Genomic DNA, 16573 nt, shown 5'->3' with positions numbered 1-16573 from the left:
ATTTAGTAAAAAAATATATATAAAAAAATGTTTTCCAAAGTTTCTTCTAACTTTTTCTGTGGTAGCACTCATTGTTGTTGGCCTCATACTTGAATATTTTTCCAAAAGTCCCAAGTATAAAATTACCATAACAATCAAATGCGATAGCTGTGACTTTCCCTGGAATATTTTTTACCAATTTCAAAGGACCGCTGTCATTTTCGTGTATGTATGATAAAGTTTCACTTGCAACGTAAATAATTTCTTCATAGAAAGATATTTGTGCCAAGCCCTCATATGACACATTGCCTATAAAGATAGCTTTTGAGATATTAGACTTAAGTACAAAAAGTTTATCTTCTTTAATATAGTAAAAATTATTCTTTTCATCAATGGCCATTTCGTTTAGAGCTTCGAAGCTTCTGTAACGTATTTTTTTACCTCCTGCCAATAAATACAATTCTTCAGTGTCGTTAGGGCTATCAGTGATGTATTTATTTCCATCTTTGTCGATGAAAAGCATGTTTAATTTGAAATCGGGGCTGGACACTAATGTGGCTTCATTTGATTCATACTTGTAAACAAAAATTCCTTTACTTGTGCCAAAATATACTTTTGTCTCCTTTCTGTCTACAGCAATAGAATAACTTTCACCGTCTGGTAAACCTGTAAAAATAAACGATATTTTTATTATTCATTTAAAAAGAAACGTGATACAAAAATCGTATAGGGTGCAAAAAAATGAAATATATTTTAAAAAGGCGTCTTTCTCCAATTTAGAGTTGATGACGACATAAATTAAACTTAATCTGATTTTAGTCCACTACGCTATTTTATTGTACTTTTGAATAAGGAACATGTCATGTGTCATGAACATGTGGAGGATTTTATCCAAGAAGTCTCCGCCGTCACTGCATTTTAACCCGCGTTCGTCGGTCAAGATATATCAAATATAACCAATGGATCATCTCTTGTATTTATTATATTTATTTTCATTACCTTGAGACTTTAACTTGATTAGGTAAACAAAAGAACGTAGTTTGAAAACAAGTTGGTACTTTTGTTCTGATATAAGTTGGTGGACGGCAAATTGGCAATGATGGTCACCAATGCGTCACCTACCTTGGGAGCTAAGATGTTATGTCCCTTGTGCCTGTGTTACACTGGCTCACTCATCCTTTAAACCGGAACACAATAATTTCTGTATTGCTGCTTGGCGGTAGAATATATTATGACGTGTGGGTGGTTCTTACCCAGATAGGCTTGCAAAAAACCCTATCACTAAGTTACTATAAATGTAATATTAATTCAATAAACAAATATGTATACCTAAATATCGTTATGGAAATTGCGATGAGAATAATAATAAAGTTAACATAAACCCAAATATCCAGAAATAATCGTCTCTTCTTCTTTTAAAATAGTCTTTATTTTTAAAATCATTTTGTTTATGCACATCACATCTTTAAGCACTAATTTTTTTAAAATATTTTAACAGTGGTCGCCGGTGGCGAGAACTCCTGTTGCGCCCGCAGATCCCACTACACCGAAATACCCACTAAAAACCAGAGGTACCCATTTTATCTCATCGGGGGGCGTACACGGGATGTACGTGTTATGTGGCGAGATTCAACAAAAGCGTAATGGTAGCAACGCTTCTGTTGAATCTCGTTACGTTTTCCCCACATAATGAAGGACTCGCCGGTGCCCAGGACGCCTAACGCGCCCTAGTAGACCAAAATACCCACTAAAAAACCAGTGGTACCCTTTTCGTATCCTCGACGGATGATACTGTATCGCTTTCGCATGCTACCGACGCTGTTGTTGAATCCTACTCTAAAATATTCCGTATTGAAGAGTCGATACGTGACTTTATATTTTGGTGAAAGAAGCTTAGGACTAACTTCGTTATTGACAGTATTTTTTAAATATAAAGTTAGGAAAATGGTAGACATTGGGAGTATAAAACTACTGCACTCAAATGAGAAAACATATGTACAATCGCGACATGGAGTATTTGAGAATATAGGATGTTTCTTTCAGGCAATTATCCTAACTCTTTCAGCTGACGAACTTTTCAAACCCTAATTCAGTAATACAAAGTTTTGCATGGCTGTAAAATAATTTGGTGGGTACTCTTAGATAAGACTCAGGGGGCTTGCTTAAATCTGCTAGTAATATTTTCACAGAAAACCTATATTTTTATTGTTCAATTGCAGATCAGAACATAGTTGGAAACTTGGAAGTGACACTGTAGAAATACTGTTAACATGATCAAAGTTATCAGTGAAAAAAAAAATGAATAACTTACCAGGTATATTTTGAGCTTCAGTTGTGTTGTCCTTTATAACTTTTATATTAAAATAATAACCATTTAAGTTCCGACCATATTCGACGAAGAATAGATTTCCGTAAGTATCGTAATGAGCGTCAGTGGGATAGGCATCATCGACATTATAAGTTTTAGTCACATTATAATGATCTTTGTCTATAGTTAAGTCTGTTTTACAAGCACTTTTGGGGAGATCAAATGATACACATTTCTGTATAAATAATAATAGAATTATATATTTCATTTCAAGCAAACTGTTCAAGCAAACTTTACGTATCGAATCTAACCAGTGAGTGTGTCTCAAACAGGAATCACTTTATAACATTGATTTAAGAGAAAAAATATATCGTTAATTAAACAATTATTAAGGTTACTGTCCTTATAAAAATACTCACTTAAGATAATAAGTCCAGTGCCTTTTAGACGATAAGGTTAAAGCTTATGATACATAGTAAAAATGCGATGGTAATTAGTAGAAAACAAAACAACTTTTTATTTATAGAATCATTTAAAAATTATAATGCCCATTACAGAAATATAAATGATAATTTTATATAAAAATAAAAAAATATTGTCTACATCAGAATAAATAGTTATTATTATTATTGTAGTGAAAGTAATAAATTATTTATTATTAAGTAATATATTTAAGTAATCATAAAAAATATTTATTAATATGTCGGTTCACTCTCATTAGTCTTATTCTCATTATCATCGTCTAATTGACATTGCAAATAAGATGGCAAGCGTCCATGTCGTTCGCCTTTTATTTTATGAATTTTCCATCGATGCCCTTGTAAAATTTTCCTGTCAACAACAAAATTGCAGTAATCAACTGTCAGTGAAAAAAAAACCTAAATCCCTGTTTAGGTACGATTAAACTGATAAAGAATAAAACTGATTTTAACTAGTTTAGCTTGAGGTTAAATGATTAAATAGTAGATAATTTTTATTTTTAAAATCATCTACAAAACTATAAAGAAGGATCTTAATTAATTTAAAACGTAAATGTATCTTTAATGTACTTTTTACTGGTTAATTTGTAAAATAACGCAGACATTATAGTAACGTTTAGATACTAACTGGTACTTAGGCCACACGTGGCCACGGTTAAAGCATAGCAACTGATTTGATAGCAAATATTTATTGCGGATTGATAAATGTTGCAGTCGATAAAACAATATTATAGAGTATTATGCTATACATTTTTTTGATTTGATTTTATATCAATGCCCCACTGACGATAAGTGGTCGCCACCACCCATAGACTTTGGCACTACAAGAAATATTAATCATGTCCCTTATGCCTGTAGTTACATTGGCTCACTCAGTCATACTGAGTTTTGCTGTATGGCGGTAGTGTATGTATCGAGTGGGTCAGTGGCGTAGCTAGGTGGGTAAGGGCCCCGGTGCATAGAAAAAGAATCGGGTCTTCGCCCTCTCTTTAACGTATATTGGCATTCAAAATTATAGATAGTAATAAGAATGGGATACAGGATACAGTGGGTTGAACATATCATTAGTAAATTAAATTTATACTTCATCTCTATTCAAAGCTCTTTTCATAGCATAGGTTAGAGGGCCCCCAGAGCTCAAGGGCCCTGGTGCACTGCACCATCTGGCCCTACGATAGCAACGCTACTGGAGTGGGTTGTACATATTTGGACGGGCTTGAAGAAATCATGATCGAAATTGCTTCAAATATTATTATTTTTTAAATATTTATTTATCAAATTGTATTATAACCTTAAAACTTACTTGGTGTTAAACTTCTTGAAACAAACGTCACATTCAACCGTGCCTTGCCGTAAATGTATGTCTCGTATATGCCTTTTCATATCATGTTGATACGAAAAGGCTTTATCACAGTAGGTACACTGAAACAAAAATAGTACTCATTACGTTAGGCATTTCAACTATAGAAAACCCTACATAAAATGCTCGATGCTTCTTCACAATATTTAAAGCTGAAGTTTAATTGCATTCGAAAATATTTCAACACGCCCGGAAACCTGGATTAAAACGGGCCCTCTGTGAGCGCTCGGCGCGGAATCCTAATTATGGCGTCGCGTTTCAATACTCAATGTTAAAAAATGTAGAATTATAATTAATCGTAATTACAAACTTTTACATTAAATTTGCTCTTTTTTGCAACTAATTTTTATTGATAAAAAAAGCGTTTTTGTCAAATATCGGTAATATTTATTGAGGATTTTAGTAAGAAACTAAACTAAGATTCTATTATATTATATGTAAGGGCACTAAACTTTTGTACAGTATTTTTTGTTTAAGTATAGTATATACATTTTTGGCTTTATCTTTTAGAAACCGTGTCCCTTTTATACAACCCGTGAAAACAGTTAATCCGGCCCTTGACAATATTATAATATATAAATATTCTATACGTGTGTACGTAACCGAAATCCTCCTAAACGATTGGACCGATTTGATGTGTATTTAAATACCCTGTATGATTTAGATTGGATCCAGTAGATGGTGCTGTGATCGGAATGTAAATAAAATGCTCATTTTACCCGGATAAAGTAGGAACGGGTAGGTAGTATTTATATAAAAGTCCAAATGTAAAATGTTTTTGCAACATAATATCGACAAAGTTTTATCTTTACTATCCCTAGATACACGTACTATAAGTTATTTTAGAAGTTGATGGTTGAAAAAATATTTTAATGATAACATTATTATTACATTACAAAAGGCAGGAGTAAAATTTTACAATCACACGAAACATCTGCCATTGTCGATATACTTTGACAAGGTTCCCTCACATTCTCATAGCGCGCAGGTTATCAAGTAACAAATATAAGCACCGTTAAATAACTGATAAATAATGTTACTTATGAACTATTAACAAAGTATATAGAGTACCTTATATGGTCTAGTAGTGCTATGTACGTGTCGCATATGTTTCGCGAGATTACTGGAAGTTGTTGTGGATTTCGGACACTGAGAGCATTTGAACGGTTTGTCTGCCATGTGGGTTCGTTTGTGCACTTTTAGTAAATCCATCGTCCGTCCCTGATATGGACACTGGTCACATTTGAAAGGGAATATATTTTCGTGAATACCCCTAAAATTAAAATATCTGTTTAATTCTAGAACTTGTTTATGTACCTCCATTTGTTAGATGTTACTATATATTTAAGGGACAACGATAACTGTTATTTTTGTATACAATGTTGTCAAATTACATTAAAATTAATTCTTCAATATCTTCCCTATCTCGGGGTTATTAGACACACAACGAAGAGAAACACTATTCTGAAGTGAAAGCTGTAAATTTCTTTAACAGACCTAGTTTATACTCTTTAATAAACAACATGTAAATATAATTAAAATCTGTCTTAAAAAGTCAGACATAACCATGTTAAAACATTTTTTCTACGTTATTACTCACTTTTACCATATTAGAAGTAATTGTTCGATTATAAACAATATGTATTATATTGACTTATATATACATTACATACATATGTACAAGGAGGTTAGCGTTCGAGCGAGCAGTCTTCCCACAGATATCACACAAAAATGTCTTTTTATTTCCATCTTCAGCTTCTTTTTGTCCGTCTGATGTTCTCTTATTACAACTGCTTAAGTGAGTATTGTATGAAACCTGTAAGTTTTAGATAATTATTTAATTTAACTATTATAAATTCTACATTCTAGGATATAAAACAACCATAATGGGTATTCAAATAAATTAAAACTTATCTAAGAATTATCTGTTAGGCTCTGCACTTTAAAAATGTATAAGATTCTAGATAAAATTTAAATTATACTATACTATATGTACAATATACATAATATTGGATTCATATTTTTGCTGAGATCGCATATTTTGTAAATGTTTTGAAAGACTTATACCAATCTGCTTGTGAATACAGCAGGCGCAAATTGGTTGAGATACCGGAAAAATAATAATAAAAAATCAGATGTCATAAGGTATTCTACTGCCAATCAGTAATACTTAGTAGTGTTTGAAGTAAGCCTGTGTAACTATAAGTACAGGGGACATTAAAACTTAGTTCCCAAGGCTGGTGGCGCATTGGCGACGAAAGAAATGGTTAATATTTCTTACAGCGTCAATATCAGTGGCAGTAGAGACCACTTAAAATTACGGTCCATTTGACTGTCTTATCTATATTATAAAAAAAAGGTATGAGCGAGTTTAGAACCCGTATCTTTACTATTACATAGAATAACTAATTTCGAAAAAACAGTTTACATGCAGTTAAGAAAAATTGATACTTTAAAATAATACTAAAAATACTTTATCAATGTGTACCATGTCAAAAAATTCTTTATTACATGAAGTGCACCCCCAGATCTCTGAGTTGTCTTCTGAGAAGTTTGGTGAAGGAATGTTGTACGAGTCATCACTCTCTTCAATACTTTCATCAAAACTTCCTTCTAAAATTATACAATAATTTATCATAATTTGTTAAATATGACATTAAAAATAAATCAATAATTGTCATTAGATTGTTGTACTCATACTAAAGACAAAGGCTTTCTTTACTAAGGGATTGTATCACTCCTGTAGCAACTTAACTGTATGTAAGAGATTTGCAAATTGCGATTGCATAGCATCAGTCATTTGCAAAGAGACCAGACATTTGAGCGCTATGGGATATATTTGCATGCAAATGGAATGGGAATTTAAGCACAAAATAAAATCTTGTCAGCATCTTATAAGAAACATGGAAGTGACTGGCAGGACACCAATAACCAATGTTATATTTAGATTTACATCTAGAGATGCTAATATAGATGACTTACATTTAGATTTTGTAGGTGGCTGTGACTATGCCACCAGTATAGTGATGATTGATGGGCATCAAAAGTGATGTGCACCCCTAGTGCATGGCTAGATGCGGTACTACTAATGTAAATATAATTACAGCCTTTTCATAGCAATTGTTGTCTTAATGATTACTTATTGCTAGACTTTACAACTTGCCTAGGTTTTTGAGCTTGATATACACTGGTAATACAATAGGTTTTATTTCTTGAAAATAATAATATTTATAGTCTTTAATGTTATATTTTGGTAACAGCACATATAACTAATATCAATTATATTTATTATGTATTTAATTATATTTAGTTATATAATTTTAAGGTAGGCTTTTAAGGTAAAGATAGGCTGTGTTATAACACTGTATGGAAAATAATTTGGATTTTTTATCAATAGTTACTTGCCGGATAAAATCATTTTTTAGGAAGGCTTTGGATTTTCTATTACATATAATAATTATTACAAAAACCTTAGTTTTACCAAATCTACAGTTCGAGATGTGGTGACACTATTCTGTTCAGTCAGAAAACTCATATTATATGCAATAAAACTAGCAACATTATAATAATTGAATCATATCTTTCTATGAGTAAAAACATTACAGACATTATTGTTATACATTTCATATTACAGAAGTTATCTGACTTCTTCACTTTAATATATATTTATTAAAAAATTTGAACTGTATGTTATTAAAGTAATTTAAAAATAAAAATTAATTAAATTGTAATAAACATGCATACCTTTTTTGATTGAAAGTTCAATCAAAACTTTGTTATTTGTTTGGCACATATCTCTGAACACAATACATCCATTTAGAAGGTCTAAGCAGTTTTGACATAAATGCTTAGGTAAGTTGTCTGTTTTATTTATCTGCAAAGAAAATAAGACTAACTAAGACTAAATAAATAAGAAACATTTTAACAAAATTTTAGGGTATTGAACAATATTTAACCTAATATAATCATATAACAATATTTATTATATTATATTTTATATTTATTATATTATATTTTATTGTTAAATATTTTTGAAAACCAAAAAGTGTTTTTGGAAATTAGTACAACAGGACATATGAGACTCTCCTTACATAGTCAATGTTCCACTGACCATATGATCTAAGATCTTATATATACATACTGTTACACCGGAAAAGTTTCTTATTTCTTCTGATATGTTAGGTTGCGTACAATTATCAAATATTGGAATCTCGCCTTTGCCTAAATTACATATCCTGCATAGTTTTAAGTCAATGACTGAAGGTGGTATTCTGAAATCATAGATTTAAAATATATAAAATATAAATGTCGATTCAGTCATTATAATTATATGATCAATATTATTTGAAATACGAAAAACTTACGGTTTCTTAATCTTTATTTTCTTTTTCTTTTTATTTTTCTGTAAAACACTGGCAAACAGCATTGACTTTAGTAACAATAAGGAAGTCATTTTTGTCTGAATTTGTCAACAATTAGCGGACGAAAATATTAAAGCGTAGATATTATTCTTTGAATTAATTATTTTTGTTAAAAATATGATAAAAGTTGCGTCTGTTTTTCTGTCACATTGACATTTTTTTCTTATTTTTTTTTTACTTGGTGGAGTCAAACATGTTACATTTTTCAGCCTCTTCTTCACAATTATTATAGCTTTTACTTATATACATATATCCTTCAGTCAGCTAACTTAGTAATAAATTACATGTTAAATGTGTTTTCACTGTGTGCTATTGGTTATTAATTTAAATAAGATAAACTGGCAGTTTTAAATTTTGAAGAATCTCGTTTTGTTTGTGAAACAATACAATACAATGATAAACGATTATTCTGAAATAAAAAGTTCAGCGGCAGTGGTTACAAATAATAATTATAATTTTCTCAGACCTTACAAAAAACTTATTGGTCGTTTTAAAAACGCTCACGAAGGTAAAATTTATTGCAATAGGCTATATTTGTTGATTGCTAGAATAGTGGTATATATATTGATTATTTATGTACGTTTGTATGTAGGGTGTCAAAACAAATTTAATTTTTTTTGTGACATCTACATATATTTTAATAAATCAAAAAATATCAACATTTAATTGAAATTGAATATTTAAACCTATATTGAGTATTGTTAAATAATACCTATAGTCTGTACATACATTAACAACCATAAGAGAACAAAACCCAAATAAACAAACTTTGAGATTGAATTGATGTAATATCATTCGTTAAAATAGCGTAGTTTTGCATGGTGACGAAGCTGTTATCCAAACTTGGTGGTAAAGTTAGAGTGGATATAAGTATTGATTTAGTATAACTGAAGACTTATTAATCAGGTACTGTTAGTAGCGCAAAATATAGCTGTGCTATAAGCAAATTGCATGGAATACGTACATCTAAGGATTGTTTATATTAATTCTATTTTCGATTGGAATAGGCATACATTTTTGAATATCGATAGTGTAAATATCGGCGTGATGCACAACCTTACCTAAACAACTGTCTCTTGTTTGACATCATGACATCTGTCGAGTGTAAGTTGAGTGTTGACTGCCAAGTACCCCGTTTATACTACTATAATAGTATTTTATTTATAAATTATGCTTCAAACTCTACTTTTATTTAAGTTTAATGATTTACTTATTTAGTTTCCAAGTTTCAAGGTTATATCACTTTATATTAAAATGACTAGTTTTAGAACCTTACCTACAATTTTATGTAATATACACTATTATATATTTAAAAATCTATCATGAAGTATTCGTACTTACTGATTCGATCGCTAACTCAAATATATTTACAAAAATATAGCATTTAACCCATCCTAGACTTATAATAATTAAAAATGGCTGTTTATTTAACGAAAAGTATGATGTCTAGATTAAATAAAGTTACATATCCGAGTACGAGTTCTATCGAAGGCGAAACTAGCCATTACAGTGATCAATGGGAAAAACTTACGATGGACAGGTAGAGAAAGTTTCTCAACTATTTAATTATATTAGTTTTGAATTAGATATAACATAAATTATATATTTCAGTAACATAGGTGTCAAATTATCAAAGGAAATGATCTGTAGAGTCTGTGCAAGAAATGGTTGTACACCATTGAGTAGCAAAATCAGTGATTGTGATATTATGGGAGCTATTCGCAGTGTCACTAATATAACTGTAAGTTTCCACATATTTCCACTAAGTTTTTTCACATTACTACTATAATATATATATTTTTAATTTTATTTTAGATAAATGCAGATGACTCTTTACCAAAATATATATGTACTGAATGTCTTGAATCATTAAAGATAGCAATGAGGTTTAAAAAAAACTGTGAAGTATCTGATAAGAGATTCCGGAAAATATTAAATCCTATGGGTAAATATATATTAAATATTATTTTGAAACATACCTTTTTTGTTTTTGACTTAATAATCAACAAAAAAATGAATTTTATTTTGTTATGGTTACAGGTGACCCTTTATTACATTCATATCCTTATTCAAAACATGATTTTCAATTAATATTGCACCAAATGAAATTGAAACGAATGGAAACTGAAGAAAAGGCTGAGAAAGAAAGGAGAAGAAGAGAAAGACTGATGCAAAAGAAAGATCCCAAAACAAAAGAGTTTAAATGTTCACCATGTGATATGATATTTCCCAATAAAGTAATCACCAAAAATATTTTAATAACACTTTTTTTACTTTGTCATTTAATATAATTTTAGACCTTATGCTTTATAACAAATGTCATCGAATTTCCTTTAAAACATAATGTTTATATAATATAAATAAACACAAATTCAATGTAAGTAATGTATAATGATATTTATTATTCACAGGAAAAGTTAGTGGCCCACCGACGTGAGAGACAGTGCATGAGGCGTGCTTGTGATATATGCGGGCAGCTTGTGCGCAGCATTGCACAGCATATGCGACACAACCATGAGCAAAATGTAGTGCACAAGTGCCCTACTTGTGGCAAGGAGTTCCCTATCATCGCAAGACTTAAGAACCATATGTGAGTATTTTTGTACATTTAAACTTAAATATTACTGAATCATTGCTCTTGCAGACCAAATATGCAATATATAATTTTTTAGTTGGCAGAAAAAAATATATACCATAAGTTATAAATAAATAAGAATGATTGCGCCTCACAATGTTTTGTTACAATGATAACACTGAAAATAAATAAATAATAAACAAAATTATTATATATTAATTATTTATTAGGTTGGCATGTCTGAATGTGTTTTGTAGTAAATTCAACAGGGTGACTCCACAAATATTTGTGAAGTATGCAATGGACATGGCTTCTAAATTTAAAAATTATATTATTTTGCTTCATTCCCACGTTGATATTATAGCAGATGTATATGTCCATTTAAGACAGATCAAACTGAAGACCCAAACTGAATTAATCACATTATTTATATTTCCAAATAGATGATGTTTATAATGTTTTTATTTTTCCAACTAAACATAGAAATAATTTAAAGGTTAGTGCACACAAACACCTTCAACTTCTTTTGTGACCTGTGTCCGTACAAGTGCAAACACAAGTACTACCTGGTGATGCACATGCGAACGCATACAGGCGAGAAGCCTTATAAGTGTGCACAATGCCCTGCCACATTCGTCAACCCCTCTAACCTCAACAAACACAAGCTGACACATCAGGAGAAGCAGTTTAAGGTGTGTTAAAATATTGCTTTTGATATTTATTTATAGCAATTCACTTTTTGAATAATATTTTTACAATGTGTTTAAATTTGTTATAAGATTTTCGATAAAATCTAATATTTATCATTTAATTAAATTTAATTATTTAAACCAGGGATGCATCGATACGCCTTTTTGCCGAAACGATACCGATACCGATACTCTTAGAAAAATATCGGCGATACCGATACCGATACACTTATCGAATTTAAATAAAGGTAAAATAAATGTAAGAAGACATGTAGATTGAATGTTTTTATTTAAAAAAAAATATTATAATAAAATGTTACAGACTTGGAATGTAAATATTGGTAATTAAGGTTCATTAATAAGAGTTCGTAACTAAAAAAAAAATAATCAAATTTTTGTTTAAAAAACAAAGTATTATCTCGTTTGCAACGAAAATGACAAAACAAGAGGCGCGCTTGCATTACTTTTTTAAAACATGTAATTTGAACAGTATCGTTGTATCGGCCAGAAAAATATCGCCGATACCGATATATCGGAAAACCTGCTGTATCGCCGATATATCGGTATCGGTATCGGTATCGGATGTATCCCTAATTTAAACCAATTTCAATCATTATTATTTTATTGCAACTTTACCATTAATTATGCATTTTTAAAGATAATTAATTGAGTGTTAAATGTGTACATTCTATTTGAATACAAGATTTAAAAAAAAGATAATGAAAACTCGTTTTTTATTTTAGACGGAAAGTCTTAATTTCACAGCAGTACATGTGAAATTAAGATGTTGAGCATTAACATACTTTCAGTTGTTTCTTATGATTTTAATAGTTACTCGCTCGCAGCATTCGTCGTAGTGTTGTCTTAGATTTTCGCGATTATTACACATTGAAATAAAACTAGTTTTTTTTTAACGGATTTAATCGCGTATATTAATTATTTTATTTTAACATCCTGACGTTTCGAGCACTTTGCAGTGTTCGTGGTCACGGGCAGACTGTCCGTCTGAGTCGCGATTAAATCCGTTAAAAAAAAAAACTAGTTTTATTTCAATTCGTCGTAGTGTTTTTGTAGAAATATTAATCATTCCTCATACGCGCCACCGAGATGAGCTGAGATTTTTTGTCCCTTGTGCCTGTACACTAGCTCACTCACCATTCAAACTAGAACACACAATACCAAGCTGCTGTTTTGGGGGCAGAATAATTATATGATGTGTGTGTGGTACCTAGTCAGATGGGCTTGCACATAGCCCTACTAACAAATATATCGCATTGAATATCAAACATTCAAACACATCTACTTTCTTAAAAAAAGAAAGATAAACTTAAAAGATATTGCCCACACCCCAGGTGGCGGAATAATTAAAGCTAAAAGACTAATTCGTCATTAAATTAATGAAACCGAACTAGGAAACCTGTATTTCAGATAGCGCCAAATCCCGCCACTGTAAACTATAATGTTATTTATTCATTAAAATATATGATTACGTTATTGTATAATGCTATCGGTGAACTACGTGTGTTCAGTGCATGCTGTGCGAGAAGGCGTTCCGCACGGGCACGGCGCTGTGGGAGCACCACGACGCCAAGCACATGAACATCAAGCACACCTGCACCTACTGTGGGAGAGACTTCTGCTACAAGTTAGGCCAATGACTTTTATTTATATTGTATTATGTGCTTGTCTGATATCTTTACGGCATTTTTAAAAAGCTTCATATTAATATATTTTGTGACAAATAAAGCCTCATCTGTATATATTGTTTTTTGACGTTATACTTCTTTTACGCATTATGGAAAATAATACCAGTGAATTTATCTGATATGCGCGCACAGGGTATTATGAAAACGATACGATGAAGTTGTTCTGTAAACTTATTAAGTGTCTATTCTGTCGAAATAGACAACTTCACGTCGCTTATTTAACAGCTATTCTTATTACAAATTTAAATTGTGAATGTGAATGAGTAAATTTGTGAAATAAGTAAATTATTATTATTTTTTTGTAATTATATATTTTTTCTGCATACAATTAAAACGATTTTTATGACGAGGAAGTAGAACTCGTCACGTGCGTACGTAATATATAAAGTTATTTCGAATTATACGTTAAAGTTAATGAAAGTTTGCAAAATAACATTGTATTTATTCCCAGATCAGATCTACGAAAGCACGAAATCCGCAATCACAATCGTGTGAAGCGAGATTACATCGGCGGCGAACCGACGTACAAGCAACTTGAGAGACTTCAGAAGATGCAGGAAGATCAGGATGCGCTCGAAAAATGGCGCCAACAGCAGATAGTGGGTACGCAGCCTCAGCAGCCCACCTTCATCGACCAGTCGAAAGATTTCATACAAACATCACATTCTATGTATGTTTCTGATGTGACACAAATCATACAACAGCCGACTATTGGTAAGACCTTTATCAAATTTATCTAAGGAACTAAGTTTCAATAACAAGTACAATAATTTTCTAGTATAAAAATTTTATAGAACAGCATAGCTTTCTTCTTGATTTGTATTTTGTTCAATATTTTACTTAAAGATATTACAAAGTTTGCAAGATGAAGTTTTAAATTTAAATAAGTGTGAAAAATCTCTGGAAAAGTTTTAAATTATTTTATTAAACCAATAATTTTCTTCCCTCTTAGCCCAGCAGCAGACTGTTCAGCTTGCTATGTAAGTAATTAATGTTGTTTAAAAAAATATAAAATGAAGATATGGGCTGCTAAAAGTGTAATTTTTTTTTTATAAAACAGGCAACTCTAATGATTATTGAAAATTACAAAATCGATTATTTATTTCGTTTGATTATTATTACAAGTAATTGCGTTCGAGTTAATCGAATATAATAATATTTATTTATATTTATTTATATTCTGAAAATATTAAAATTCAGTATTTGTAAACATAGCTGATTATTATAGATATTTTCACTGTATTAATGATAGCATCATTCATGTGCTCACTTAGATCCATCACTAGTTTGACACTATCGATAAAAAATTTCGATTGATTGATTACAAATTGTGATTTACCCACTGATTTTAAACACAATATTCATATATACTTCACAAGATTTGGCGATATTTGTTTAAATTTCAAATAATGTTAATAATTATGTATTTCAGGCCAGATTTGACGTTGAAGAAGGATGAAGTGAAAATGTATGATGCTCAAGGAATGGCGTATTTTTAAAGTGTTACTAATACAAGGCGTGAAGTTTTGAAGATTACTTGAATTGTATAAGTTCAAATAATTGACTAATGTAAATAGAATAGTGTGCCATTGCAACTTTAAAACCACGATTTTCGTATTATAAATGTTATCGTTGGTATGACTATCTCGTATTTTATTTCTTCCGCTCATTTTTCCATTTATAGGTAAATTATTAATAGGGGTTGCTGACCACTGAGAAAATGCCCTACTGATATCTGTCAGTTAATCGTCATTAACATTGATGTCTAAAACGTAATTAAATGCGAACAATAAACGTCATGCGCTATGACAATGTGACGGAAATTAGAGTTTGAAACTTAGAACTACAAATTTCGAATTCTTTTTTTAAAATTATTGTACAATCCTCCAAAATTTCTAAAATAACGCAGTAATAAATCTCGAACTAAACCTACAATAAAAAATAAGTAAAAACTATTCATAAATAATAAACGCGAGTTTGCTGACGCTACCGGTACTAACCTAACTTTAGCGCCAATTTGTAACATTTATTGCAGTCGGCGTGTTGTTATAGATTTAATGATATTTTTCTTTAGTAGGACAAATAATCTCTATTTATATTAAGATCGTAAAACCTTTGCCATTTTAAAGTTACTATGTTCATTCGATCACGAATCACGATCACATGTCAGAAACGCATTCTCAGCAGCTGGGCATACCCCTAAATCAACATCTTACATGATTTACGACCACCATGTTATTTACTGGATGCTATGCTTTAAAATTAAAATCTATAGATTGTTAATGCTAGTAATAAGAGTACTCGCCATTGTTTTCAAGTTTTATTTTTTTGTTAAATATATATTGTTTAAATATGTTCTCAAAGTCACGTATAAAACTATGCTTGTCTAGGCTAGTGAAAGTATATATTAATAAGATTTTATAACAAATGTCAAAGACCCTGAACGAAAATACCTAGTATGAACCATCCCCCAAACAAGCCCAAACTCAAACATGATATTATGTACACTATGCTCAGTAGATTATAATTTGTATTTGTATTACTATAGTTGTATCTTTACAATGTATTTTGTAAGCTACGAATGAATTATTTTAATCATAGTATAATAAAGATCCTTTAATAAAATTTATGTTTTTATTTATTACTGTAGGCACAGTCCTTTCATCCATTTTTACTGTTCATAACGTCAAAAATGTTTTAACTATAGTAGATTTGAAATCTACTAAAAAACTTGGAAATGAAAATCTTTAGTTATTGGTATCAATACTATATTAAAATAAATGTAATTTCTGATAATTCTTGATTCAATTCATTTAAATTTTGGATATTCAATTAAAAAGAAATAAGGCACAATTAATGACGATTATATTAAGAGCGTTTATTAGAGATTTTTTGAAGGTATTGTGCGCCAAATGTTTATCAGTTACTTAAACAAAAAATACTGTACAAAAGTTTAGTCTCTTATTAATAGAATCTATTTAAAATTCTAAACAAAACATTAGTGAGATTTGACAAATTATTTGTTAAAAATGCATGTTTTCAAAAATTTCTACATT

General features: G+C 30.4%; 3 protein-coding genes across 3 annotated transcripts; 1 reads left to right on the top strand and 2 right to left on the bottom strand.

Moving 5' to 3' along the window:
* Positions 1 to 46: 46 nt before the first annotated feature.
* On the bottom strand, positions 47 to 2555 carry LOC125065949. Its single transcript, XM_047673809.1, has 2 exons — positions 2291 to 2555; positions 47 to 645 (listed from the first exon to the last, which is right to left on the bottom strand). The coding sequence occupies exons 1-2, from the start codon at positions 2553 to 2555 to the stop codon at positions 47 to 49; spliced, it is 864 nt and encodes a 287-aa protein (XP_047529765.1).
* A 68-nt stretch (positions 2556 to 2623) lies between these two features.
* Positions 2624 to 8683, bottom strand: LOC125065763 (zinc finger protein 675-like). Its single transcript, XM_047673574.1, has 8 exons — positions 8491 to 8683; positions 8268 to 8397; positions 7871 to 8000; positions 6615 to 6739; positions 5800 to 5942; positions 5198 to 5399; positions 4070 to 4188; positions 2624 to 3118 (listed from the first exon to the last, which is right to left on the bottom strand). The coding sequence occupies exons 1-8, from the start codon at positions 8577 to 8579 to the stop codon at positions 2983 to 2985; spliced, it is 1074 nt and encodes a 357-aa protein (XP_047529530.1). The 5' UTR covers positions 8580 to 8683; the 3' UTR covers positions 2624 to 2982.
* A 973-nt stretch (positions 8684 to 9656) lies between these two features.
* Positions 9657 to 16127, top strand: LOC125066004 (zinc finger protein 273-like). The gene is made up of 10 exons (XM_047673881.1): positions 9657 to 10087; positions 10159 to 10288; positions 10363 to 10492; positions 10588 to 10784; positions 10959 to 11137; positions 11619 to 11814; positions 13341 to 13456; positions 13969 to 14231; positions 14470 to 14497; positions 14950 to 16127. Exons 1-10 carry the CDS (start codon positions 9963 to 9965, stop codon positions 15014 to 15016), a joined length of 1431 nt encoding a protein of 476 aa, XP_047529837.1. The 5' UTR covers positions 9657 to 9962; the 3' UTR covers positions 15017 to 16127.
* Positions 16128 to 16573: the final 446 nt, after the last annotated feature.

This window comes from Vanessa atalanta, chromosome 8 (genome assembly GCF_905147765.1).
Source record: "Vanessa atalanta chromosome 8, ilVanAtal1.2, whole genome shotgun sequence".
NCBI classification, from domain to species: Eukaryota; Metazoa; Arthropoda; class Insecta; order Lepidoptera; family Nymphalidae; genus Vanessa; species Vanessa atalanta.
This window is presented reverse-complemented; position numbering and strand designations above follow the sequence as displayed.

Bases quoted from the DNA above. Each gene is read 5' to 3' on its own strand.
- LOC125065949 (XM_047673809.1), bottom strand. From the start codon at position 2,555: ATGAAATATATAATTCTATTATTATTTATACAGAAATGTGTATCATTT. The intron at 646-2,290 runs GTAAGTTATTCA...TTATTTTTACAG, and splicing joins TGAAGCTCAAAATATACCTG to GTTTACCAGACGGTGAAAGT.
- LOC125065763 (XM_047673574.1), bottom strand. From the start codon at position 8,579: ATGACTTCCTTATTGTTACTAAAGTCAATGCTGTTTGCCAGTGTTTTA. The intron at 4,189-5,197 runs GTACTCTATATA...TTTTTGTTTCAG, and splicing joins GCACTACTAGACCATATAAG to TGTACCTACTGTGATAAAGC. The intron at 3,119-4,069 runs GTAAGTTTTAAG...TGTTGTTGACAG, and splicing joins TTCAAGAAGTTTAACACCAA to GAAAATTTTACAAGGGCATC.
- LOC125066004 (XM_047673881.1), top strand. From the start codon at position 9,963: ATGGCTGTTTATTTAACGAAAAGTATGATGTCTAGATTAAATAAAGTT. The intron at 10,088-10,158 runs GTAGAGAAAGTT...TATATATTTCAG, and splicing joins GAAAAACTTACGATGGACAG to TAACATAGGTGTCAAATTAT. The intron at 10,785-10,958 runs GTAATCACCAAA...TATTATTCACAG, and splicing joins ATATGATATTTCCCAATAAA to GAAAAGTTAGTGGCCCACCG.